Raw genomic sequence first — 26,722 nt, 5'->3', positions numbered from 1 at the left:
TCCCACATGTTATACCTGTTAAGTCTGTTCTTGCAGACTCCCAGACCCGACAACCTCACCGTGGCTCGCAGGAGCTGCCCAGCCTGCTCTAGCCAGCTTCAGTGGTTCTGGTTCCGGGCTTCTGAGCTGAGCTGGGTCCAGCAGGTACACACGCGGAGGCTCCTCCCAGCCATGTTTTGAATTGGCATGGCTTTCTCTAATGGGATGAGCCTGGCTAAAGAGATTAACAACTGCATTGTGGATCCCACTCTTAATCCGCAGTGTTCGGGCTGTCCCTCCTTGCCTGGGAAGGACGCAGCAGAGACGACGCCGGCCGAGACTGGCTCCCGCTACCATTACTGAGTTAATGGGGATCCTAGGCTAGGGAGGCCCCAAAGATGGGCAACTCCCGGCAGCTTGGGCCCATGGTGCTCTTCCTAAGGCCCTGAGTGGTCTAGCCCCTGACCTCACTCGGGTTAGGAGTGGAAGCGGAACTGTGGGAGACTGCCTGGACCCCACTCGGTAAGCATGGCGCTGCTCAAAGTCAAGTTTGACCAGAAGAAGCGGGTCAAGCTGGCCCAGGGGCTCTGGCTTATGAACTGGTTGTCCGTGTTGGCCGGCATCATCCTCTTCAGCCTGGGGCTGTTCCTGAAGATTGAACTCCGCAAGAGGAGCGAGGTGATGAATAATTCTGAAAGCCACTTTGTCCCCAACTCCCTGATAGGGGTGGGGGTACTGTCCTGTGTCTTCAACTCGCTGGCTGGCAAGATCTGCTACGACGCCCTGGACCCTGCCAAGTACGCCAAGTGGAAGCCCTGGCTGAAGCCGTACCTGGCCGTCTGCGTCCTCTTCAATGTCCTCCTCTTCCTCGTGGCTCTCTGTTGCTTCCTGCTGCGGGGCTCCCTGGAGAGCACGCTGGCTTACGGGCTCAAGAATGGGATGAAGTACTATCGGGACACGGACACCCCGGGCAGATGCTTCATGAAAAAGACCATCGACATGCTTCAAATCGAGTTCAAGTGCTGCGGCAACAACGGCTTCCGGGACTGGTTCGAGATCCAGTGGATCAGTAATCGCTACCTGGACTTTTCCTCCAAGGAGGTCAAAGAGTGAGTAGCCACCACTCCAGGGAGGGAGACCCAGGTGTTGCATATCCCCCGGCCTGCCCAGCGCGCTTTCCCCTCGTTGAGTATAGAATCAGTCGGGGGTGTGGGGGTGTTAGGCTGGACCATGTGAAACTGCCAGCGGCCTGGGCCCTCTGGCCCTCAACCATGGCAACTTCATCTGGTTCAACCTCACATCTGGCTGAGGCAGGGGCAGGTGTGTGGTAAAATAAAGATGCTTAGGTGGATGGGAGTTACCAGGAGGCGAGCCATAGTGTGGGGGCACTTCATACAGTAAGAATGGGGTCTTCAGAGCTCGCTCAGACTCAGCTGTTTCTTAGCATTTCTTATTCCATCAAACTTCCCCCCGGTTTGCGTCTTGGTTTTTGGAGCTTTCAACACTTGAAAAGGCCAAAGGTGTTGGCAAAGAGTCTGTCCTTGGACATGGCAGAATTCAAGGTGAACTATCTCCTGTGGTGTTCAGGGAGGGGAGGGCAGTCAGCTTTGGACCGCATTTTGTTCTCAACTGGCTGTGACCTCAGGCAGGCTGCTCAGCCCTGTGGGTCCCTCCCCATCTTTCAAGGGAAGAGACTGGAATATGTGATCATAGACTGTCTCCTGGTCTGCCTACGCCTGGTGTACAGCTCATTAATGTCCGCTTGTTCTGGCTTTCTCTCTCTTCTTCTTCTTCTTCTTCTTCTTCTTCTTCTTCTTCTTCTTCTTCTTTTAAATTCAGGGTCTTACTATGTGGTTTGGCTGCCTGGAACTCCTTATGTGGGCTAGGCTGGTCTTGAACTCAGAAAGATCCTTCTATTTCTGCCTTTCAAGTGCTGGGATTAAAGGCGTGCGCCACCATGCAGCATGCCCAGCGCAGCTCTCTCTCTCTCTCTCTCTCTCTCTCTCTCTCTCTCTCTCTCTCTCTCTCTCTCTCTCTCTCTCTGTGTGTGTGTGTGAGGGCAGGGACAGCTTTAGGGCGTTGGGTCTTCCTTCCCGCTGTGGACCTGGCCGTCACACTCAGGTTGTCAGGGAAGCATGCTCCAGTGGCATTCCTTCTCCCCACAGAGCTGTTTTGCTGACATAGCACAACTAAGTGTTTCCAAAGTATTCCTGGCCTGTGTGAAAGTGAAGTCCTGTGGAGGGGAGGTGCTGGTGGGGACCAGCCTTGGCCTCAGCTCTGGCTGCTCTTCCCCATAGATGCCCTCTGGGGTGGGGGCATGCTCTACACTCCCTGGCTGACATTCCAGGGCTTCGGCTCACCCAGATGCTTTTTCCTCTGAGTAACTCTGGTTATCTCACCGGGTGCTGACCTGGCAGGCACCCGGCGGCAGGAACTGCTTGAAGCCCAGAGGTTCCTGGACCACTGACATCTTAGTTTAGAAGAGGCTCTGCTCCTCAGGTGGAAGGAAGGCCCAGTGAAGGTCACTGCTGGGATGTCTTCTCTCTGTGGAAGGAGATTACAGCCACAAATCCCCAGCCAAGGAGAGGATTGTGACTAGCTCTGCCCTTCCTAGATGACAGGTCTGTGGGGACAGGATAGGAGGGCAGGATTTGCATAAGCCACCTCAGCAGGATGTGTGCCAGGGGACACGCAGCACTCTCGGGAGTATGGGAGGCCAATTCTAACGTGGACTCTTGATGGAAACCGTTTCTTTTTTTCTCCTTTTCAAATTGACTGCTTCACATGTGTGTAATGTGTTTTGAGCAGGTCTACACCACCCCCGTGACCCCAATCCCCACCATTTCCTCACAAGTTCACGTGCGCTCGCTCGCGCTCTCGCTGTCTCTCTCTCTCTCTCTCTCTCTCTCTCTCTCTCTCTCTGTCTCTCGTTAAGGCTATCAGTGTGTACATCGGTGTCTGGCCATCTACTGGGGTATGGAGAGTCTCTAAGGGCCACACCCCTGAAGAACACTGACTCCCTCCCGCAGCATCCACCCATTGCTAATAGCTCCTCAGAAGTAGGAATTCCTGACCGCTCCCCCATCCACGCTGGGACTTTTTCTGGCTTGATTTTGTGCATGTGGTCAACATCTGGCTATCATTTCATATGTGTAGCTGCCCTGCTGTGTCTGGAAAGCAGTGTTTATCGCAAGGGTGCATTGGCTCGGGCACTCTGCGCCCACTCGCCCCAGACGGTGCCCGAGCATTGGAAGGAGGACTGTGATACGGAGCCGTGTAGAGCTGAGCAGTCCGTGTTCTCTGCACGCTGAGCAGCTGTGAGCCTCTCTATTACCTCACCAACGACTGTCAAAAGAGGCATCTCTGGTGGAGGATGACAGCGCCTATAGACGAGTTTACTAAGTCATTAGTTGGTTTGCTTCTATGTCCATTCGGTAGACAGTGCAGGAATCCTCCCCCGGGCGACCTCTGCTATCCCCACGTTGTGATGAGGGCCATCATAACGCAGGGCTTTCCCACTGACCCACCTTCTCAATGCCTGCCCATCTGCCTGCCTCCCGCCCTCCCCCTTCTTCCTCCTCTCTGTCCTTTCCTGTAGGAGGCAGGTGCTGTCCCTTTCAGTGCCCCCAATCCTCTTTGTCAGACTCTTGTCTTCCCCAGAGACTCAGGCTTTGAAGAGTAATAGAAGAGTTCCTCTGGAATTTCAGATCCCTTCTGCTCCAAGAGTGGAGATATGACCAGGGTCACTCTACTCCCGTTGTCCAGCGGACCCAAACTTCCCAGCAGACATTTGACTTGATCAGAACTACTCCAGTGGGGCTGGCAGGGTAGCCCAGTGGGCGAAAGTACGTGCTCCAAGCCTGATGACTTGACTTTGATGCCACATGGAGAGAGGACCCAACTCCAGCAAGTGTCCCTGACACACAAGTGCTGCGGTGTGCTTGGCCCTTCCACACCCCACCGCAACAAACAGTACGATTAAAAGGTGGTGGTGGCGCACACCTTTAATCCCAGCACTCGGGAGGCAGAGGCAGGAGGATCTCTGTGAGTTCAAGGCCAGCATAATTTACAGAGCGAGTTCCAGGATAGGCTCCAAAACTACACAGAGAAACCCTGTCTCAAAAAACAACAAAAAAACCAAAACACAAACAAACAAAAAATTTACCTCTGTGTACCATACCAACTTGCTGGGATGCAAATGCAATTATTATTATTTTTTTCTCAAGACAGGGTTTCTCAGGAACACAGATCTGTCCCCCACAGGGTTTCTTTTTATCTTCTTTTAGGGCCCTGCCTCTTTCATCAGACTGGGGTGTTGGGTCCCAGAGGAGGAACCCAGGTTAGCCCAGGGGAGGAAGGGCCAAGCTCAAGGTGGGACTTCCCCGGGCCCTCTTGGCCCACAACTCTGCCCCCTATCTGGAGTACCACCTTGTTTACTTAGGGCCTGCCTGCTTTCCAACCACAGATTAGGGCCCCACCCGCCCCCTAAGACATAGCCAGGTGGCACAGAGCTCCTTAGGTGGTGAGCTGGCTATTTATATCAGAGTATTTCCCAGGCTATAAAAGTACTCTGCTTGGTGGGGGGTGGTGTCACTGGGTCTTGTAATGTCTTAAGGTAAAGCCCGTGTTCTAGGCTACCCCTCACAGCCAAGCTACATCTAGCCTTGTCAAGGCATCCTGCAGACTCTTCTGGAAAACATGTAATTTGGCAGGTGAATTGATAAGTGAGTGGAGAGGGTTACAACATCTGGTGCATGATGACTTAACCCTACTCAGTGTGCAGAGGGACAGGCAGATGGGGACCATTGCCTTGAAGTGAGAATCTAGGAAAGTATGGCGGAGAGTTGATCCAGGGGGCTGCTCCGGGCACGGGGTATATATACAGCCAGGGCTTAGCAGCATTCTTCCCCTCCACCCACCTCCTCCCTCCTCTCTGCTAGGCTTAGTTTTTCGACTTCTTCCCTAAGTAAGCCAGGCATGGTTCACTTCAGATGGTGAGAAGCTGTGTAAGGAAGGGAGTATGTTGTCAAGGAGCCCCAGTGGAAGGTCACGTCCTGTGGAGACCAGCAGGGGGTCTCGCTCACCCAAGTTTAGGAAGGGGCAGTGGAGAGATGGGGACACTCAGGAGCCTCTGCTGGCCCTGACCCTGTGACTGCCGACCTGACTCTCACTTCAGACTCACTGTGGCATGTATGAGGCAGGTGTCCAGGCTTTAGTTCAGCTTGGGGACATCTAGGGTGGTGTGGGGTGGCTGATGGTGCTAGGCGGTGGTTACTGAGACACCAAATGAGTAGAGGATCACATTTTCTCTCGTATTTAACTCTCTCCAGGAAGAAGGCCCGCAGAAGCGGGGCTGGGAGGGAACTCAGATGCAGGATGCACCCCTAGCAGGGTAGAAGCCTTGGGTTGCGTCCCGGCTCCATATAAACGGGGTGTGGTGGCACATGCCTGTAGTCTTAGCACACAGGAGGATCAGAAGCTCATCTTCATCTCATCCTCAGCTCCATAGAGAGTTCAAGGCCAGCCTAGGATAGTGGCCTCTGCTCCTGAGAAGTGGGTGGATTCCAAGGCAATAGGGAAGGCTGTGGGTTGTCTTCAATTACCTGTGTGGTTTTAGATTGAGACACTGCCCTGCCCAGAGTCCCACTTCCTCCTCTCTGGAACAATCTGGTGTTTTTCAAGGTCCTCTTCATCTTTTTTTTTTTTTTTAATTATTATTTATAACTGCTCGGCCATTAGCTCAGGCTTATTACTGACATGTTGAATTAACCCATTTCTATAAATCTATACTTTGCCACGGGGCTTGTGGCTTACCAGTACCTTTACATCTTGCTTCTCATGGCAGTGGCTGGCAGTGAAGCCGACATCTTCTGAAGGCCGAGGGAACACCGTGTTACTTGTATTACCTGTGGGGGCTCCTGTCACCTCACACAGGCCCAGGAAGGCCCAGCCTCACAGATAACAAGAGGCACCGAGATCTGTCCTCTGCCCTACCCACACTGCCCCTGGTGATACTAGCAATGGCTTCAGAGGATGTATGTGCCAGGAGAGAGGGCTCAGGGGACAGCCTGCGAGTCAGGAGCAGGACCAACAGCACCTGAGTGTGGACACCCTCAGCTGTGAGTAAAGCCAGTGAGGGTCCTGGGTGCTTGGAAGGAGGAATCCTCTCAGAGACTCAATTCTGCTCAGTGTGCCCAGGGCCACTGGTCTCCAGGAGGGAAGGGGGGTGGAGAGATGGGGCCTCAGACCCTCATTTCAGACATCCTTGCAGTGTAAGGCACGTGTGCAGGCTTCACCCCAGCTCAGGGACACCTGAAGGCCCTGCCAACACCCTCCAACCTGCCTTCCTGCCCCACCGAGGGCACCCCCACCGGCACTGACCCAGTGCCAAGCTCCAGGGCTGGGCAGAAGCCCAGCAAGGTCTGGCTCATGCTGTCCGTGCCCAGCGGCGCCATCAGGCAGATGGCTCCAGTGGCAGGCCAGCGTTATCAGCCCTCGCCTCCGCCAGGACAGCGAGCCTGCATATGGCTGCCTCAGAGAGGATCCTGCCCTGCAGCTACCCTCAAAGGCCCAGCACCAGAGCCGCGAACTCACAGGTGGCCACGTCCCTGTGATGTCCCCTTCATTTCCTAACCTGATGAAGGCTTCTCGGGTACTCGGAATGGCTCTTGCTCGGCCACTGCCCAGTGAGACATCCTTTGTGCACTTCGTATAATCCTCATGTCAGCCCCATGTTACAGCTGAGGAAGCTGAGGTAGGCCAGGATTAAGGAATTTGTCTGAAGGGATGAAGCTGGACTGTGCAGAGCAGGGGTCAACTCCAGTGGTCCCCTCGTCCCCCGGCCTCATGTCCATGCCACCTAGTGCCACCCATTCTTCAGACAGTGCACCCTGCCCATGAGTAGATGTCAGCACTGAAGGACGTGTGGAAGTGTGTCACAGCCCAGGCCACCACGGGCAGCCTCCGAGAGCCCCAATCCTGAAGGGTGGCAGGCAGCAGGCAGCGCACAGAAATGGCCCCACGGCTGATCTGCAGCAAAGCGTGCTCAGCTTCCCTTGGAAAGAGAAAATGTAAATTCAGATAAGTTGAGGGGCCAAGTGAGATGCCTTAGTGAAGGGGCCTGGGTAGGGGTGGGTGGGCAGGGATGACAATGGGGGAAACCAGGTTGTCCTCTGACCTCTGCACCACGCTGTGATTCACGTGTGTGTGCACAATAATACATGTAAGAGAACCATGTCCTCTCAAGTAAGACACTGATGAATTCCCTTAAAACAAAGGAAAACTCAAAACTCAAGGTACTATCTCTCTCTCTCTCTCTTTTTTGAGCTGAGGACCGAACCCAGGGCCTCGTGCTTGCTAGGCAAGCGCTCTACCACTGAGCTAAATCCCCACCCCGGTACTATCTCTTATCTACTAGGCCTACAGAGATCAAAGCTTGGACTGGTGTGTGTGTGTGTGTGTGTGTGTGTGTGTGTGTGTGTGTGTGTGGTGTGGTGTAAGTGTTGGTGTGGTGTGTGTGTGGTGTATGTGAGTGTGGTGTGGTGTGGGTGTGGTGTGGTGTAAGTGTTGGTGTGGTGTAGTGTGGTGTATGTGTGTGGTGTATGTGAGTGTGGGTGGGTGTGGTGTGGTGTGGGTGTGGCTGGGAGATGCAGGTGTGTCTCCCACGGCTGGCTGGACATGTGACAGCCTCTCAGGTGAGAATGATGGGGTGGGGCAGGCTCACCCACAGACACAGGGCACTTCTTCTGTAGATTTGAGTCTGTATGCCACACAAACAAGTCTATGGACCGTGTGGTCCATCCCCACATCAGGCTGCCACAGACGTACCTCACTGAAACAATAAACAAACAAACAAACAAACAAAATCCAGGACACTCTCCATTGGCGGATGTGGAAAGACCTCTATGTAAGGCTACCATGTGGGTTTTTCAATTTTTAAAAACAATTATTTATCATTATCATTGGAGTGCGTGTGTGTGTGTGTGTGTGTGTGTGTGTGTGTGTGTGTGTGTGTGTACAGGTGTGCATATTCTGCAGCTTGCTTGTGGAGTTCAGAAGACAAAGTGTGGAAGTGGTTTCCTCCTCCTGCTGTGAAGTCGTAGTGATCAGACTCAGGCCATCAGTTTTGGCAAGGCCCTCTCTCTACCCACTGAGCCATCTTGCCGGCCTCCTCATGGGCTCTTACCAATGATGGTGCTAAGGCGGGCTTGATTTATTTTATTCATGGGTATGAGGGTGCATGGGCACGTGTGTATGTGTACACAAGGATGCACGGGTGTGTGGAGGGCCGAGGACGACCTTAGGTGTCCTCAGGTGCTGGCCAAGCAGGCTACACCAGCTAGCCAGGGACTTCCAGGAATGCGTCTCTCTGGTTCCCTAAAGCTCAAGCCATCACGTCAGCAGATGGAATTCGGGTCCTTTCACCTGCATGGTCAAGCACATCACCAGTTTGAGCTGTCTCTGGCTTTTATTTATGTATTTATCTTTGGAGACAGGGTCTTACGTAATCTGAGCTGGCCTTGAATGCACTGTGTAGCTGAGGACGACCTTAAACTCCGGATCCTCTCGCCTGCACCTCCCAAGGGCTGGGACTACAGAGTGCTCCACCAGGCCCGGCCAAGTTCACACATTTTGGGGGAGGGGTGCTTTTTTGAGACAGGGTTTCTCTGTGTAGCTCTGGCTGTTCTGGAACTTGCTTTGTAGACCAGGCTGGCCTTGAACTCACAGAGATCCACCCGCCTCTGCCTCCCGAGTGCTGAGATTAAAGGTGTGTTAAGTGTGCTGTTGGAAGGATTTTGTCACCTGGTCAGGTAGCCTGTACAGTCTGTGGGGGTGGGAAGGCCTTTTCACTGTAAAGATTCCAAGGCACAGTGTACCCTAAAGAATCAAACTAACAGATATGAAGAGTCCTGTGAGCCTTGCCTGGTGGTTTAGGGAGCCAAGGACATAGCTTTGTCTTTCAAAGCAAGTAGGGAGGCTCCCCTGCTGTGAGTTTACAGAGCTGAGGTCTGTGACCATCCCCAGCCTCCATGTCCTACCCTTGCACAGGCCCTGGGCCAGAGCAGGCCTTCCAGAAACATCTTTCTAGAGAGGGCCTTGGTCCTGAGTGACCTGTGATGGGAGAGATGGTTGGTGAAGGGGTGAGGGTTACATTCTATCAGCCGCAGCAGCTGCCTTCATCCCAGGTCCTTAATTCCTACTGGCCTGGTGTGGTTCCAAGAAGTCCCTGGAAGCTGGGGGCCTGCCTGGCAACATAGGGTGGTTGGGTGAATTTCTGTGTTCTCTGTTCACTTTGCCCTCTGCCTCTACCTTCCAGAACATTCACTCCAGGAAGGCAGGGGTAGGGTCAGTGCTCACTGCTCTCTCTGTAGTTCCTAGTGCAGAGGCTGGCATGCGGTGGGTGTTCGTGGGCAGTGCATGAAAGAAAATGCAGTGAGATGTCCCGGAAACCTGAACCAGGCTCTCTCTCTTCCAGTCGGATCAAGAGCAACGTGGATGGGCGGTACCTGGTGGATGGGGTCCCTTTCAGCTGCTGCAACCCCAGCTCGCCACGGCCCTGCATCCAGTACCAGCTCACCAACAACTCGGCACACTACAGCTACGACCACCAGACCGAGGAGCTGAACCTCTGGCTTCGGGGCTGCAGGGCCGCCCTGCTGAATTACTACAGCAGCCTCATGAACTCCATGGGCGTGGTCACACTCCTGGTCTGGCTCTTTGAGGTAGGTCCACAGAGGGCAGGGAGAGGGAGCCTGCCGGACGACCTGGGGAGCAGACCTGCAGGGTCTCAGGTAATTCAGGCTGGCTTTGAACTTGAGACATAGCCAAAGCTCACCCTGAATTCCTTACTCTCCTGGCACTTGGGAGGCAACATGTGTCTGTTGCTATGCCGGACTTCTTTTTATTGTTGGGACAGAGTCTCACTATGTTGCCCATGCTGGCCTTGAATTTACTCTCCTCTGCCTCAGCTCCCCTCAAAAGTCCATAGTGTGTGCCACCAGGCTGGCATCATTGCTTACAAAAATATTTAGGTAAAACCAATATAAAATAACGTTTTCTTCTTCTTTATTTTCTTTTTGAGATAAGGTCTTTCTATATGTAGCCCTGGCTGTCCTGCAACTCTCCATGTAGACCAGGCTGCCCTCAAACTCACAGAGATCTGCCTGCCCCTGCCTCCTGAGTTCTGGAATTAAAGACATTCGCATTTACATCCTGCAAAAATCAAGCCATTTAGTGTATTCGCGTAGCACCTATCCACCATCTCATTCTAGTTCTAAAACATTTCCTAGCCCCTCCCCTCCCAAGAAAACGCTCAGCTCCCCCATCTGTACTCTGTCTGCGGATTTACCTACTCTGGACACTTAGCGTACGTGGGCCCTTGCACTGTGCAACCTTTTACGCTTAGCTTCACTTAGCCCGATTTGGGGGTTCCCCTGTGCTTCCACTTCCTGTTTCTAAGGCCTTGGATGGTCGTATCAACTGTTACTTGGGGACAGCAGCATTACCTCTGGACTACTGGGACCTTCAGTCGATTGGGTCAGTCAGTGTTAACATGGTCGTCTAACCACCAATGGGTCCGCCTCATGTCATCTGCTAGGCTTAGCTCCTCTTTCTGAAGCTCTGGAGCTTGGGACTCAGCACCCCACCCCCATCCTCTTGTCCAGTTCATCCTTGGAAGGGAGTTCTCAACCAACCAGTACTGGGAGCTGTTCTAGGTGCTGAAAGGGCCACACGCTACTCCGGGTGACTTGGGATGCCTGCATGGATCAATTCTTGCAGCAGAAAACCCAGGCTCCGAAACCAAAATGTATCAAGATAGAAACATTAGCTGAGGCAGTTTCTCTCTATCAGAGAAGGTTCCTTGAATCTCTCTTGTAGTCCATAGATGTGGACAGGGAGTAATTACACAGGTCTTCTCAGCCACCACGGGAAACGACGTCGTGGCTGGATCACACGGGAATGCTTTTGATGTCCAGGCACATGTGGGACCTCCTGGCCACTTCCTTGCTGATGACACCCTGAGGTAGTCTTGGGAATGGGTGGCATGAGGGGAGAGCTCACCACCAGGTGGACATTCACCACCGTCTACAACCAATGACAAGACGTTTGTCCTTGACGACTCTAGTGGAGCACCCAGACTCCTCCCAGATCACTGTTGCTGAACCCCAGCTCCCAGGGGCCAGAACAGGGACTCTGAACACCCCAACTCCTAGTGAGCAGAGCTGCTGTAGACACTGGGCTGCCGGAGCTGCTGGCAGCACTGGGACCTTGACCCTCCACCTCTGGTGCATCACAGCCCAGGCAGGAGATGATCAACCATGGGAACTAAGGGCAGATGCAGAGTCCAGGGTGCAGCAGGCTTCCTTCAGGAGCAGGTCACTGTTTCCATTCTAAAACACGCTAGGACACTTTCCACAGACACCACCACCTAAGACGGGCTAAGTCACTGTCACAGATACTCCTACAATCACACTCACACCCTCCTCAGTGTGCCCACTGCAGATGTTAGGGGAGGTGCCACCAACACCCTGTGTGCTCTGGGGCTGGGGTGCAGGGTGAACCAGATGTGTGGGGGTGGGGGGACAGTCCTCCTCCTGGGGAGCATCCTGGAGCTGCACAGGGAACTTGCCCAGACTGAGTAGTGGATGGAGTACAAAAGGAAAGAAACACGGTGCCTACCAGTCACCAGCCAGCTGGCACACATGGGGTCCCACACCATCCGCAGGAGGCGGTTGCCATCTCCTCTGGAATCTGGAAGCCATGGTCTCCTAGCCTCACAGGCACATAAGTACAGGCTGGGACGCCAGTGTAGGCACTTTGGGCACCAGAGTCTGCCACAGTGGATGCAAGTGCGGAAATTCGAGCAGCTGGTGACAAACAGCCATTCGTCACCACCTGAATAAGAGGACAGGAGATTACCCCACACCACAGGGATTGTAGACAAGGAGATGACTTTTCATTTCTTCAGATTATGTGTGTGTTCTGTCTGCATGCATGTATGTGCATCATGTGCATGCCTAGTTCCAGTGGAGGTCAGAAGAGGGGGTCGGATCCCCTGGAACTGGAGGCACAGATGGTTGTGAGCCACCCTGTAGGTGCTGGGAACTGAACCTGGGTCCTCTGCAAGGGCAGCAAGTGCTCCTGACTGTTGAGTCATCTGCCAGCCCCGGAAATGACTTCTTTTGCTTGTTTGCTTTTTTGAGACAGGATCTCTCCACAGTCCTGGCTGTCCTGGAGCTCTTTGGTAGACCAGGCTGGCTGTGAACTCACACAGATCCTCCTGCCTCTGCCTCCTGAGTGCTGGGATTAAGGGAGTGAACCACTGAGCCTGACCTGGGAGTGACTTTTTCAAAAATTATATATATATATATATATATATATATATATATATATATATATACATACATATATATATATATTGTGTGTGTGTGTGTGTGTGTGTGTGTGTGTGCGCATGTTATGTGTGTATGTGTGTGTGCACTCATGTGCATGTTTGGGCATATGTGTGCCAAGTCGCACTTGTGGAGGTCAGAAGACAGCCTGTGGCAGTCAGTCATCTCCCTTCCCTACGGGAAATCAACCTCAGATTGATTCTTGGCATCAAATCTCTCCTTGTCAAGCCATCTTGCCAGCCCAAGAGGTGACTGGGACCCTTGTCCAGTGAAGCTGTTAACATTCTTATGGGCCAAGAAACAGGGCATGGAGTAAAGGGCTGATGTGTCCAGCAAGGTGGGAGGCAGGGAGAAGTGTTGGGGGGCGTTGGGGGCCGTGGGGGTGGGGGAGAGGGGCGGAGGCAGGGCACTCACTCAGGGCTGGCTCTGGATTAACAGAGAGCCATGATGACCTAGGCAAAGAATGTTACATGTTCTAAACAGCTGCGGGGGTGGGGGTGGGATGGGGGCTGGAGAGGGAGGCCAGGTGGGATGGGTCAGGCCTTCACCAACCCAGGCTTGCAGGGCCACCATCAACCATCATCCGGGAGACGTGCATGGCGTTTTCCTAACAGCCCAGCTCCTGGTGATGTTCCGTGTCTGCTCTAAGACTCCGCTCTCCCCACCAGGTGAGCATCACTGCCGGACTCCGATACCTGCACACAGCGCTGGAGAGCGTGTCCGACCCTGAGGACCCTGAGTGTGAGAGCGAGGGCTGGCTGCTGGAGAAGAGCGTGTCGGAGACCTGGAAGGCCTTTCTGGAGAGCTTTAAGAAGCTAGGCAAGGGCAATCAGGTGGAGGCTGAGGGCGCCGATGCAGGCCAGGCCCCAGAGGCTGGCTGATGGCCTGGGGCCTCTCCCCTCCTCCACACTTAGCGGACTCCAGGAAATGTGGGTACCCCCTTGTCCAGCTGAAAGTCCAAATTTCCCAAGAAAGCTGGGCACCTACCGACTCTCCTTGACCGTGGGCCTTGAAGTTCAAGGGTCCTCAGAGCACGTGGCAAACGCCTGTGAAATGGCTGCCCCCAAAAGTGAGTGAATGAACCCTTCCAGTGGATGTCCAGTCTCACAGGGGCCGGCCGTTCCAGGACTCATCTCTGTCCGAGCGTGAGTCCGGCTCTCCCACAGGTGACTGGCCGGCACCAAGGCCCCTCCCCCGGTAGTGTCTGCCTCTTTTAAGTTCTGCATCCAAACCATCACTTGATACATAAACACAAGGGTGAAAAAACCCAAGGGCCACGTTGTCTTTTCTTTAATGACAGGGTTAACAAGCCGGTCATCGTTTCCTTAATGTTAGATAATGGGAGAGGGGCGGCTGTATTTTTATAAGGGCAATGGAGTCCTCCAGAGGGTTACCTCCACAGGAATTCACAGACGGTGAAGAGGTGAGGACTCTCCTTTACCAAAAGTGATTGTCCCCATCCCTGCCCCTCAGCCACTTACTCCAGCTTGAACCAAGGGCTGGCATGTCCCAGCATCCCTTCTGCTCACGAAGTGCTGGGTGAGCCGCTGTCTGTGGTCTGTCTGAGAAAGAACAGGGTGAGCTTGCTGTCCTTCTGTGGATGAGCAGTGACCCTCAGACAAGAGTCTACCCCCTTGGGGACCAGGCCTTACCTCCTGGTGGGCTGGGAACATGGGCTCAGGCGGCCATGACAGTCCTTGTGGACTGCACATGAGGGAACTTCTGTTTCCCCTCCCGCAAAGCCCCGTGGGAACGCTTCTGTATCAAGGAAGACTCTTGAAGACAGGCTTTCTTTCCAAACCAGCATGTGTGGGAAGTTGCCATTTCTTTTGGGAAAGACAGGCAAGCTCTCCGGGGAAGTGAAGCACAGTTTTGCTGGTGCCCAGGCTGGGGGTGCCCAGATTGCCACAGGAGTGCACTGTGTGGCTCGAACCTCTCGGGAACCAATCAGAGATGCTGACACCCCAACACATCTCGGCTCCGGTGCTGTCCTCTGAGTCTCTCAGAGCAGAGGGCTGAGGCAGGCACCTGTGGTGAGGACCCTGAGTTTCCCATCATCCCCCAGGAGGGCTGAGAACCACTGTGAAAGCTACTTTAGACCACATGTCACTATGCTGTCGACAGTCGTATTGAGATATTAAAAGCTATATTGTATGGAAATCACTTCTGTGACGTGGCTGTCTCAGTCCGTTCAACAGCACATATCACAGGACGTCCAGTTCTCGCCAGTACCTGGTTACACGGGCAGAATCCAGGCCTGGCAGTCTATGTCTATGATCCTAGCATTTGGGAGGTGGAGGCCAGAGGATCAGGAGTTCACCGTCATCTTCTACTACAAAGTAAGTTCCAAGGCTAGCCTGGGCTACATTAGACTGTCTTATAACTAGGGGAGGGGGAATGGGAGCTAGACACATGTTCGGTTCCTCTCACCATAGGTACATGTCACAATTAAACTCCAGCTCCAGGAGATCTGGTGACTTTTTCTGGCCTCTATCAACACCCACACAGAGCACCCTCCCAGAGATACATAAGTAATAACCTTAAAAAAATCAAATCTTAGCTGGACAGCGGTGGCACACGCCTTTAATCCCAGGCACTCAGAAGGCAGAGGCAGGTGGATTTCTTAGTTTGAAGCCAGTCTGGTCTACAAAGTGAGTTTCAGGAAAGCCAGGGCTTTACAGAGAACTGCCCCCACAAAAAAAGTCTTTTTTTTCATGTTGGATTTCTTTCTTTCTTTCTTTTTTTGGAGCTGAGGATTGAACCCAGGACTTTGTGCTTGCTAGGCAAGTGCTCTACCACTGAGCTAAATTCCCAGCTCTAAATGTGTAGCCCAGGCTGGCCTCGAACTTGTGATCCTCCTGCCTCTGTCTCCTTCAGTAAATCCTACTGGCGTGCACCACCACAACCAGTTCATGCTGGATTTCTAAAAAAAAAAAAAAAAAGAAAAAAAGAAAAAAGGTAAGTCTCCTTGGGGCCAGGTTATGGGTGGGTATGGTTTGGAGAAGACAGGATTAATTGCATTGGAAACAGTCAGAGGCGGCCTGACAGTCGTCAGGAAAACCTAGCCCACGCCTTTTGGTGCCCAGGACCACTCTGGTACCAGGCTCCTCAAGCTCGTGTGAACTAATAGGTGTGTAAGCCCAGACCCAGGCAGGGTCACTGGTGAAGACAGGTCCAGGGACTTTTTTCTTCGATGGTGTGATGGGGTTAGACACCACCAGCCTTGTGTGCTCTGGGTGAGGGCTTTTAACAGAGTCACATCCCAAGCCAGACTTCTGCTTGAGACTGGGTCCCTGTAGCCCAAGTTGGTCTGGAACTTGCTATATAGATCAGGCTAGCCTCAAACTCAGCCTGTGTAATCCTGATTGGCTTAGAACTTTCTACCTAGACCAGACTAGCCTTGAACTCACAGACCTGCCAGCCTCTGGCTCCAGTGTTGAGAGTGAAGGCGTGCATCACTCTTGTCTTGACCTAGGCTTCTATATTCAAAACATTCTCAAGTGAAGTAACAGTTGGTGACTTCTCTTGCTCCACACCCAGAGAGGCAGAATTCTGGGGGTTTGTGGTCACAGCTCAAGCAAGAGCCCACAACTCCCTTTGCCATGCTTTAAGCTCAAGACTAAGCCATCAACAAATAAACCCCACGTAACCTCAATATGGGCTGATAGGATTAGCTGGCTCCTGCTGGGCAAGCTCCCAGCCCCGCCCGGGGCACCCACCCGTTATGCTAAGTCAGCAGGTTTGCAGCTTAGCTGGACAATTATGGCCTCCCACCCCGTGTGAGGCACTCTGGGTGTGTCGGCGGGGCGGCAGAGTTCTATCTGTGGAAGGTATGAAGTCCACGAGAGGGTCGGTGGATGCCTTCCCACTTCTCAGTGGACATGGATTGGCCGCGGAGGGGACAGCATGACGGAATGAACAACTCGCAGCCATTCCCTCAAGGAAATGAAAACCTGGGTCCACAGGAGTGCTTGTAAGCACAGGGTGGTCCCCAACAATCACCTAAGGTTGTTCAGTTGGTGACTGCATTAACATCAGCAGAATGGATGCCACTAGCACCCAGAGGCATGTGCGATTCAAAATGCACTCTTCCTCTTAATACTTCTATTTTAGGCCTCAAACTCACTGTGTACCTCAGATGACCTTGAACTCCCGATCTTCCTGCCCAGGTGCTGGGGTTGTAGGTGTTACACACCACAGCAGTTTTCGTGGCGTTTGGGATGGGACCCAGCGCTTCATGCATGCTAGGTAACTAACCAAGCTATGCTCTCCAGCTTTAAAATGTATTGGTAGGCAAAGCAGCAGGTTGGGGAGGTACCCAATGTGATCCCACTCACCTAACATTCTGGAAGGGGTGTAGGAAGGGGATTCAGGGCAGCGAGAGGAGATGAGGGGTATGAAGGGATATTCTGAGGAGACAGGATTGTTCTAATTCTCAATCTGTGGTTGTTAAACAACTGTGCGCATTTGTCAAAATGTGAAAACAACCCTGTGTTCTAAAAAGGGTTAATCTTACTGTTTGTAAAGTGTATGCCAGTAGATAGAGGATAGAGTTGCTGGGCAGTGGTGACCCATATCTTTAATCTCAGCACTTGGTGGCCAGAGGCAGGTCAATCAGTGTGAGTTTGTGGCCAGCCTGGTCTCTGTAGACCAGTTCCAGGGACAGCTCAGGCTACACAGAGAAACCCAGTAGCCAGTGAGGAGCAGCCTGGCCTGGGGCAAGTCAACTGGAGGCAGCATTAATGACCAGGTGGGAAGCCCAATGTGGAGAGCCAGATGTTTGACAGAGTCCCAGTGGAGAGCCAGATGTTTGACAGTGTCCCAGTGGAGAGCCAGATGTTGGACAGTGCCCCAACTCTGAGAACACAGAACTCTAATTCTTGCACACATCTCAAGCACCCACTGTCTGCTGAGTGTAAGAACACAGACCTGCAGAGAAGCAAGCAGACCAACAAGAGCTTACACACGCGAAGAGTCCCACACAGACCTGCTTTCTATTGAGCTGAGGTCTGAAACGGCCCTGGAGAGTTCTAGCTCAAAGACAACAAGCAGGAAACCTAATCGGCTGAGATAATGTCCATGCTTCCCAGAAAGGTCAGTGTGTCTTGGCCAGTGGCCATAACTGACACTAATAGTTTAAGCCTCTTAAATCTTAGGCTAATATCAACGTCCCACTTTTGCAGAAGGTGACATGGGGTGTGTGTGTGTGAAAGCAGAGAAGATGGAGATAACTGAAGGAATGTCAACACCTAAAGCCTTTATTTAATATCTTTAAACTTTTTACATATGATACATTTCAAATTTTACAAGTTGTCCACAGATATTAAAATTATAGCCAATTTATTAAACATATGATTTTCCCTGATATGGAAAGCATGTTATATAAACATTTCTACAACAACAAAACCATGCGGAAACAAACCAAAGTCAGATGTGCTGACAGGGACGGGAAACCATCTTAACACTGCCACACGGAGAGGGCAGGCTGCAGATCTGTGGGAACCCACTGCCCCAATGCTGACCTTCTCAGGAGTGAAATGCAGGACTATCCTCCGCTAATTCCAGACTCCTGAGAGTCAGGCCTGAACCCAGAAGGGTCAGGATGACCTTGAAGATGTCTGTAGGCCACGTAGATGAAACAAGCTTGTGCTCATGATTTTTTTTCCCCTTTGGGTTGGCACCAGGACTGAACCCAGGACCTTACTCACGCTAGGCAAGGGCTCTAGCACGAGGCTCATGCCCAGAGAGGTCTCATAATTTTAAATTTAAAAATGGTGAATGGAAGGCAAAAAGCCAAGAGGAGTCAAAAGAACTCCAATCTGAAGAAACCGCGCGTGTCAAAGGTCAAACATCAGGCACATCCCTCACAGCCCATTCAGACCGTGTCAAGGAAAGGCCAGAGAAGGGGGAGCATGGAAGATTCTAACTCGGGCCTCCTGCTGCAACCTCTCAGCTCTTGAGCCTGTGCCAAGCAGAAGAGCTACGTGAAGTCCATCCTTGGGAGGGGAGGCGGCTCCTCACATGATCCTGGAGCTGTGCTGGCTGCATTTCGCCTCTGGTCTGAATTTCTGACCCTCCTGGGGTACTGTGGCGTGGGTGCAGCTCAGTGGAACGGAACTTGGGGTTGCAATTTGAAAGGCTGAGTGAAAAGGTGGTTAGAAGGGTTAGAAGAGCCGACAGCCTCCTTCTGTTCGCGTGGCGGCCTTGGCCCACGAGGAGACGGAGCTCACCCTCTGTTCAATCTGCGGTCACGGCGGCGTGCACGTGAGCTCTGTGCGCGTCTGCCGAGGGGAGGCGGCGTGCTGCGCAGGAGCTGGAGCTGCGGCACCCAGGGTTATGGCTCTAGAAAGGCACCTCTCAGAATAAAACCTAAAAAGGACGGAAGCTGTGTGCACGCCGTCTGAGCATGTCCTCAACGGCTGGCAGACGCGCAGCAGCACATCTAATCCAGGAGATGTGGGGTGGGGCAAGAAACCTCAAAACCCTGGCTCCTCGATTTCGGTTGGTCTGAGACGAGGTCTCAAGTCAGCCGGGCTAGCCTCAGGCTCCTAACGTGGTTGAAGCTAGCCTTGAACTCCTGGTCTGCCTCAGCCTCCCAGGTGCTGGGATTACAGGCATGTAGCCTTTCACTAAGCTGAGTTCTCTCAGGTCTGCCGCCGTCTGGTTGAGGCTGCACACGCTCTCCGTTTACCTCAGAGCAGGGAGGAACTGTCGGAAAAACTAGGAGGTCCTTTCCATTTCAAAAGCCCTTTAATTGAGTAAGCCAAAAGTCTTGACAAAAATAGAGAAAACCAACCAGATAGAGCTGTGAAAAGCTGGCCGCTCTCCCCCTAGGCTCTCCTGCTAGCATCTCCAGCCTTCCAGGCCACGCAGAGAAGGGAATCCCAGCTTCAAATTCAACGGCTTTGCTCTCGGAGGTGAGGTCCAGTCCCAGAGGCGAACCGCACCTCAGCGCTGAGGCACCAAGGTTGGAAAAGTCATTTTGCTGGGCCCCAGGGCTCCTTTTGGCCTCTGCTGAATGGTCAACAAGTCCAACACAATCAGTGATGTGGAGCGGCTCGGGCTAGTGAAGCAGGAGTGAGGCTCCAGGCTAAAGAGGATCTCTGCCCAGGTAACATCTGAGGGTACAGCAATAAAATCTGGTGGAAAATTATTCTCATCAGTCCCTGGAGCCAGAAACTAGAAAAATAAAACTGGGAAGAAAGCTTAAATAAAGAATTTATTTCAAAATAGATCCAGCCGAACTTATTTTCTGTCATCTTTCTGGAGAAGCCAGCTGGGTTACAGAACTCCAGGTTGAAGGTTTTTGTAGAGGAGTGAGTGACTATAAATGCTGCCAGTCGATGCCGACCAGGGTCTGGTTGGCTTCCTGCGCGTGGCCGATCTCCTCCGTGATGCTGTGCTGCTGCCATAGCTTCTGGATCTTTCGAAACCGCTCTTGGCATAAATGTAAAGGGTTTCCTCGTCTAGAAAGAGACACGTGTTACTCACATGCAGTTTATCCATCCCTCACCTCCCAACCCTCCTGCGCCAGGCAAGGTGCATGGAACCAGTTTCAGATTCTGCCCTTTCTACTGCGGAGCTGGGGCCCTCCCTGCAGGGCACTCACCCTTCAGGGCTGTAGGATGAGCTGTGACCAGGGGCCCATGCCCAACCTTGGTTATTCAAGCCTGGGGAGTCACATCTGCCTTAGCTCCTTCATCCTCTCTGGGGCAGAGAAGGCTGGCAAGCTCTGCAGTCTGGCTTTGAGAGCGGGAGTCTCACAGCAGAAGCAACCGCCTCTCAAGGCAGCTGTGGCTACTCTGGTCAAATCTGTTCTTATGTCATCAGGGTATAAGCGGTCTCCCCATAGAGAGCCACACAAGTCAGACGGTCTGTGGTGCTGATGCTGGAGATGCTGTGACTCAGACATGTGATGAGTGGAATGGGGCTGCAAGATCTCCCTTTCTCATTTTATCCTATATCCCTCATGGCGATCTTTTAAAGTTTTTATTTATTATCTAATTTTTTTTTTTTTTTTTTTTTTTTTTTTGGAGCTGAGGATCGAACCCAGGGCCTTACGCTCGCTAGGCAAGTGCTCTACCAATGGGCTAAATCCCCAATCCTTATCTACTTTTTTTGTTTTTGTTTTTTCAAAATAGGGTTTCTTTGAATAGCCCTAGCTGTCCTGGAACTCACTCTGCAGATCAGGTGAGTTGCCTGGCAATAATAAATTTTTATCTCTTTCACTATGGTGGTAACTGGAGTATTCCTTTATCTACCTAGTCAGTTACCTCCTACCTCACCCTCTAAGATTTTCTTTTCTTTTCTTTCTTTCTCTCTTTCTTTCTTCCTTCCTTTCTTCCTTCCTTTCTCTTTCTCTCTTTCATTCTTTCTTTCTCTTTCTTTCTCTCTCTCTCTTTCTTTTAAATAATCTCCTCCTTTTGTTCTCAGCTGCACTGTCGTTTATAAAGACAGCCAATTGTTCACCTGATACCTTAGAGGAAAGGCAGACAGAAGTAAAGGGGCCTCCTAAATTCTTCCTCTCTTCTAGTGACTCCTGTGTTATTTGGATGATAATGAATTCTTGATGTTGTGTTCAGGATGTCATGACAGGATACTCTTAAAAGTGATGGATAGGTAAATAAAGGAATACTCCAGTTACCACCATAGTGAAAGAGATAAAACCTAGTTTCAGCGACTGGCTTTCATATTTGCCACAGATAAAGAAACTCACAGTCATTCTCACATCTTATTAAATTTAGAATGAATCTACTAAAGGTGGTGAATCTAGAGCTACCCTGCCCAGCACAGAGACAAAAGGCCATACAGTTATGGAGCACTTGAAACATGGGCAGTCCAAAACGAGAAGTGCTGTAAATGTAAAATATGCACCATGCTTCAAAGACAGTATGAGAAAAAAATTCCATAAGTAATATAAGTTGACTATTGGCTAAAGTGACAGTATTTTCATTATATTGCATTAAATATTATTTAAATGAAAAAATTTTTAAAGAAGTTAATATGAAGAGAAAAATTAGCCAGGCAGTGGTGGCGCACACCTTTAATCCCAGCACTCAGGAGGCAGAGGCAGGTGGACCTGAGTTGGAGGCCAGCCTGGTCTACAGAGTGAGTTCCAGGACAGCCAGGGCTACACGGAGAAACCCTGTCTTGAAAAACAAAAAATTCAGAGGACACTCTTTGGAGTGTCTTCTCATTCAGTTACTCGCCAGTTCAACTCTGGTGCTCACCAACCAGGTGAGGCTGGCTGCCCAGTAAGCCCCGGAACCTCCCGTCTCCATCTCCTCCTCCGCACTGGGATGGTGAGTGTGCAGCACACGCCCGGGTCCTCACGCCTGCATGGCAAGCGCTGTAGCAATGGAGCTGCCCCACCTCTCACAGCATTCTCAGGCTGGGAGACGAACAGCGAGCAGACAGTCTGGAGACCAGTCCACAGGGAACAGAGCCACCTCCAGCGGAACTGGCTCCCGGGCATCAGCACGGCTGACTCCAGGACCTCCCAACTCATGCTCTCCAGGAAGGGAAGGGCTTTGAGGCCCAGGGCCAGCCTCCCTGACTCTCAGGCTGGGCCTTACCTGAGCCCCTGGTCTGTCTCCCCGTAGTCATCCAGGTAGGGAGGAGAGTAAAAGCATCCTTTGGTTTTGCCAGCTAGAAATAGCACCTGACATTCCCGCACTCTGTGGAGAGAGCAGAGCGTTCATCATCGCATCTCTGTAAGTGAGCGAGGTGTGGATTCAAGGGTTTATGTAAGCAAACGAAGAAAGCAATGAAGCCCAGGGTTAGAGGAGAAAAGAGCTGCAGCAGGGACGCCGACACTAACAAGCCGCTGCCCAGGTCTCAGCGGAACCGAGATGGCCGCGTGCACCTGGTGACGACATACTGCAAATACAGACAATGACTTCGGAGTGAGAACCCGGGGCTCCAGGAGAACTTAAAACTGAAGGGCGAGAAAGCTAAATTCTAAACACAAGATACTACTCATCTTTTCACCATAATTATGAGAAACATGGTCGTTTGGAAAATTATGCACAAGAGTTACTGGTGTTTTCTGGCTGAGTACAACAGCGGACCGCAGCGTGAGACTGCAGGGAATCTAACAGTACCCAGTGTGCTGGAGGAAGAGTCGACGGTGCTTCTTAGAGTTACTGAGTTGTGTTTCAGTCTAAGTGTGTGAGCCCACAGAGGCCGCAGGAGGGCATCAGGTCCCCTGGCACTGCAGTTACAGGCGGCTGTGAGCTGCCACACGGACGCTGAGAACCAAAGCCAGGGCTTCTGCAGGAGCAGCCAGTGCTCTCGCGGCCTGTCTCCCAGCCCCTGGAGGGGAATTCTTACCTGGGTTTGGGGAGGACACCCGGGACGGGGCAGCCTCACACTTATGGAGGCCAAAGAGGAGCAGAGCCGTCAGCTGGGAGCTGGCACTTGTGGGAGAACCAGTTGGTAGGCGCCATACAAGAAATGTGGGGCCCTGGACCTTCACAGTCCCCGAGCAGTGCTATTCTCTTGTCCCGGGAGTACCAGGGCTCAGGGATGACGAAGCCTCTCGGGCCTTACCTCAGGAAGATGCCAGCCCCGGAGCCGCAGGAGTAGGTGTGTGCTGTGCAAGCGCCGACATCCTCCCCCTCCAGCTCGGCCTGGCAGCAGTAGCTCTGAGAGCAGAGGAGACTCCCACACACGAGGCACAGAGTTGGGGCTCTGCTTTTGTCGCCACCCGACTTGGGGCACCTCCGAGACAAAGACACAATAACATATCACTGCTGTGGAGGGGTGTGGCCCCGGCAGCCCGGAAGAGAACTTTTCAATGTTAGCTCTCCTGTGTTAGGACACCGGAACGTGAGAGAGAGCACCGTGTGACAAGTGAGACCAGCTACTGCGGGACAGTGGAGTACTACGGAGCAGTGAAAAGTACGTGTCCCGTCACTGCAGACTCAGCTGCTTAGGGACGACGTGTGGAGTACCTGACAGTCGCCGCTCAGAGACCCACGCAGTCAGCATCTTAGACACGCGGGGAAGGGGAGAGGCTGCCTCCACCACAATGGCCTGGCAGCAAGTCTGGGGGGCGTTTTCCTGATGGTAATTGCTGTGGGAGGGCACACAGCCCCGTGGGCACTGCCATCTCCGGGAGGTGGGCCTGAGTTGTCTAAGAAGCAGGCTGAGCAAGCCAGTAAGCAATCTTCTTCCGTGGTCTCTGATTCAGCTCCTGCTCTGACTTCCCTCATGATGGAGTGTAACCTGGGGGCCAGATAAACCTCTCTCCTCTCCACGTTGGTCAGTGTTTTATCAACAGGGTGAACTAGGCAGAGGCTGGCATGGCACTCAGAACACTAAGGTCTACAGAGCAAGGAGAGGCACAGAGAGGAGATACCCAGGGCTTCAACCGTCACAGCACTATTTTTTCTTCTTTTCTTTTTTTTTTTTTTTTTTTTTTTTCGAGACAGGGTTTCTCTGTGTAGCTTTGCGCCCTTCCTGGAACTCACTCTGTACCCAGCCTGGCCTCGAACTCACAGAGATCCGCCTGGCTCTGCCTCCCGAGTGTTGGGATTAAAGGTGTGCGCCACCACCACCTGGCGCAATGCTTTTACTTATGAAAGCATATTCCTTCTTTTTCAAAGATTTATTTATTTAATTTATGCATGATCACTCTATCTGCATCTATGCCTTTATGCCAGAAGAAAGGATCAAATCCCACTAGAGATGGCTGTGAGCCCTCATGTGGTTGCTGGGAATTGAACTCAGGACCTGGAAGCCATCTCTCCAGCATGGAAGTGTACTCTTTATGCTGCCTGTGTGCCAAGTATTTAAAAATTGATCAAGAATCACAAAAGGTTCTTGTTAAAGTGCAATCATTACCCAGAAACCCTTGGTTCTTGCCGCCACCTCTCATTCCATGCCCTACTCTGAAATGTGGTGTCAAGTGACACTTACTAATGGTGTTATGGAAAGGACTGCTGACTCCTTGTCCCCAAACAAAACCAAGAGCCACCACCAACATCCCCCCCCACCCAATGTCTGTGTGAGGACCTGGGCCGAGAGAAGAACTTACGAGAAGCTGGACGCCTGGTTAATGAGACTGCTGTAATCCTCCGGAAGGTCGATCAGTTTGTTAGATCCTCTCGGGTAGCTAAGAAATTAGAAATGTGAAGAGCTCAGTGAATTCACGGCCCTGCCATAATGATGTGAGGCTAATTCTTGGCTAAGTCAAAGTCAATCAAGAGAGGCTGAACTGAGCAATTGAGGGCCTACCACAGTGTAGGCCAGAGAAGGTAACTAAAGATGCTCTCGCTTGCTATCCAGTCACTAGGAAGCCATCCGCCATCAACAGGCCTGGAGGTCCGGGTACGAATCCCTCCCTTGTAAGCTCCCTATAAACTGCAGGACTCGCACTCCTACAAAAGGAGACCTGAGTGAATTTCTGGCTGTGGTGGAGACAGGACATTCTGAACCTGAAAGGCCATGAACAAAGAACCAGCTAAACCACCTAAGATTCTGCTCCAGCTGGAGGCTCCTAGAGAAGAACAGACCAGTGCCTCCTCTTAAAGGTAATCCAAGGGGGTCTATCAATCCTCTGGGCAGGAAAGGCCCTTCCAGGGGAAGCTGTCTGCAGTAGAGACGTTAGAAAGAGTATAAAGGCGGTCTAAAATGACTCCCACCCTTGAGAGTGTTCCCTCTACCCAACACTGGTGGGATGGATCAGTGGGTAGAGGTGCTTGGTGCCAAGCCTGTGGATCTCATTTCAACCCCTGAAATCCACATGGTGGAAGGAGAGCATCAATGCCTGCAAGTTTTCCTTTGACTTACACACACACACACACACACACACACACACACACACACACACACACGCTGTGGCACACTTGCACACACATCCATACACAAATAAAAATGTAAAGTTAAAAAAAACCCAAACAAAACGAAGCACGCCTGTCTTCTACGCTGTGCTGTATGTGTCCTGTCTGGACTGGGGTGGCGGCGGGAGCCAGTGAAGGCCCCCTAGAGCTCCCACTCTCCTGATGACCCCGTCACTCATGCTGAGCACAACAGTCATCTGTCCCTTTCCAGCAGAAGTTTGGTGGCTGCAGGAAGGGGGCAGGTGAGGACGCTCACTCTTGGCTTCTACCCACGTGACACAGGATGGGAGCCCACCACACAATGTGGGATTGATGTCCAAGGGGTGTGCTGACCAGGGGTGATCTGAAGGCACTCCAAGAATATAGCATGTGGGAGCCCACGGAGGCTTCCTAGTGAGACCTTACTCAAGGTCAGAGACTCCGGGCTCGCTTTACCCAGCAGGGCTGCATAATGGGATGATTTGGCCAGGGGCGTGGTTACCGGGTCTTTGGAAGGGTCTACACTTTGTACATTTGTGCTTGGATCTTGCAAGGGGGAGGTCTTTTGCCTCTCCCCTTGGTATATTATAAAAAGCCCCTTTGAATAAAGCTCTGGGTGGCTGGGTATTGACCCAGGGCCCTCCCGAAGCTATCCCGTATCTCTGTCTTTCTTATCATCTCCTTCTATCTTTCTGTCTAATATTTCCTCATTCCTCTCTCCTTCATCTAAGAACCCTTCAAAAGGTAGGAGCAGGTAAGAGCTGGACTCTCACAATATCCATTTTTCTTTCTATCAGCTACATTGGTTCTGACTGAACGGAACTCAGAAAAAGCTGAGATTCAAATCCAGTCAGTACCTCAGGGCCTCTTCCTCAGTGTGAGGCACCCTGACCTCTGTGGCAGCCCAGCTCAGGAATGCCCTATGGTTATCTACTCTCAGCTACTGCAAAGATAGTGTGGGTCCCCCCTGGGGTACTTCAGACAGCACTTGCTAGTCACACCATCATCAACTGCAGTTTTAAGGGGAGCACACATGCCAGAACTCCCATATCAGAACACCACATCTGCCAGGAGCGGCTTCTATAGTTTGAAAGGTTTGCCAGTTACTCTGCTGTGTGCTTCAAGTTAAGAAGCACTGTGTCAGCCCGGCGGCGGGGGCGCACACCTTTAAACCCAGAACTCGGGAGGCAGAGGGAGGTGGATCTCTGTGAGTTTGAGAGCAGCCTGGTCTACAGAGTGAGATCCAGGAAAGGCGCAAAGCTACACAGAGAAACCCTGTCTCGAACCCCCCCCCCCAAAAAAAACAAACAAACAAAAAAACCCAAAAAAGCAGCAGCAGCCCCATGTCCCACAGGAACGCTGCAGGCTAAGGGTCGAGGGTGGTGACAGGCAACCATTTACAAATGTGAAAACGGAATCACACAAGGTTCAGATTCCTCAGAGCAGGCATTCTCATTCCGGGCGTCTGAGCAAACAAGTCATCTCATCTAGTCTTCTGATGGTCACGGTGGTGTGGACTGGAGAAGC

General features: G+C 52.1%; 2 protein-coding genes across 3 annotated transcripts in view; one reads left to right on the top strand and one right to left on the bottom strand.

The window, feature by feature from the left end:
* Positions 1-430: 430 nt before the first annotated feature.
* Positions 431-14,569, top strand: Prph2 (peripherin 2). The gene is made up of 3 exons (XM_028887250.2): positions 431-1,088; positions 9,455-9,701; positions 13,040-14,569. Exons 1-3 carry the CDS (start codon positions 508-510, stop codon positions 13,250-13,252), a joined length of 1,041 nt encoding a protein of 346 aa, XP_028743083.1. The 5' UTR covers positions 431-507; the 3' UTR covers positions 13,253-14,569.
* A 3,034-nt stretch (positions 14,570-17,603) lies between these two features.
* The window catches only part of Ubr2 (ubiquitin protein ligase E3 component n-recognin 2), an 88,467-nt gene continuing 79,348 nt past the window's right edge, over positions 17,604-26,722 (bottom strand). For both annotated transcript variants that reach the window (XM_028887178.2, XM_028887179.2), the window contains exons 44-47: positions 24,412-24,489; positions 22,923-23,093; positions 21,947-22,048; positions 17,604-19,837 (exon numbers count right to left, since the gene is read on the bottom strand). In XM_028887178.2, the coding sequence (XP_028743011.1) occupies positions 19,696-19,837; positions 21,947-22,048; positions 22,923-23,093; positions 24,412-24,489 (493 nt within the window). In that variant the 3' untranslated portion in view covers positions 17,604-19,695. The remainder of the gene's footprint in view (positions 19,838-21,946; positions 22,049-22,922; positions 23,094-24,411; positions 24,490-26,722) is intronic.

Source organism: Peromyscus leucopus, chromosome 16_21 (assembly GCF_004664715.2).
Source record: "Peromyscus leucopus breed LL Stock chromosome 16_21, UCI_PerLeu_2.1, whole genome shotgun sequence".
NCBI lineage: Eukaryota > Metazoa > Chordata > Mammalia > Rodentia > Cricetidae > Peromyscus > Peromyscus leucopus.
Note: the sequence above shows the minus strand (reverse complement) of the source record. Positions and strands in the feature narration are given on the sequence as shown.

Excerpts from the sequence above, each read along its gene's own strand:
- Prph2 (XM_028887250.2), top strand. The coding sequence starts at position 508 with ATGGCGCTGCTCAAAGTCAAGTTTGACCAGAAGAAGCGGGTCAAGCTG. Across the intron at positions 1,089-9,454 it reads TCCTCCAAGGAGGTCAAAGA|TCGGATCAAGAGCAACGTGG; the intron begins GTGAGTAGCCAC and ends TCTCTCTTCCAG. Across the intron at positions 9,702-13,039 it reads TCCTGGTCTGGCTCTTTGAG|GTGAGCATCACTGCCGGACT; the intron begins GTAGGTCCACAG and ends TCTCCCCACCAG.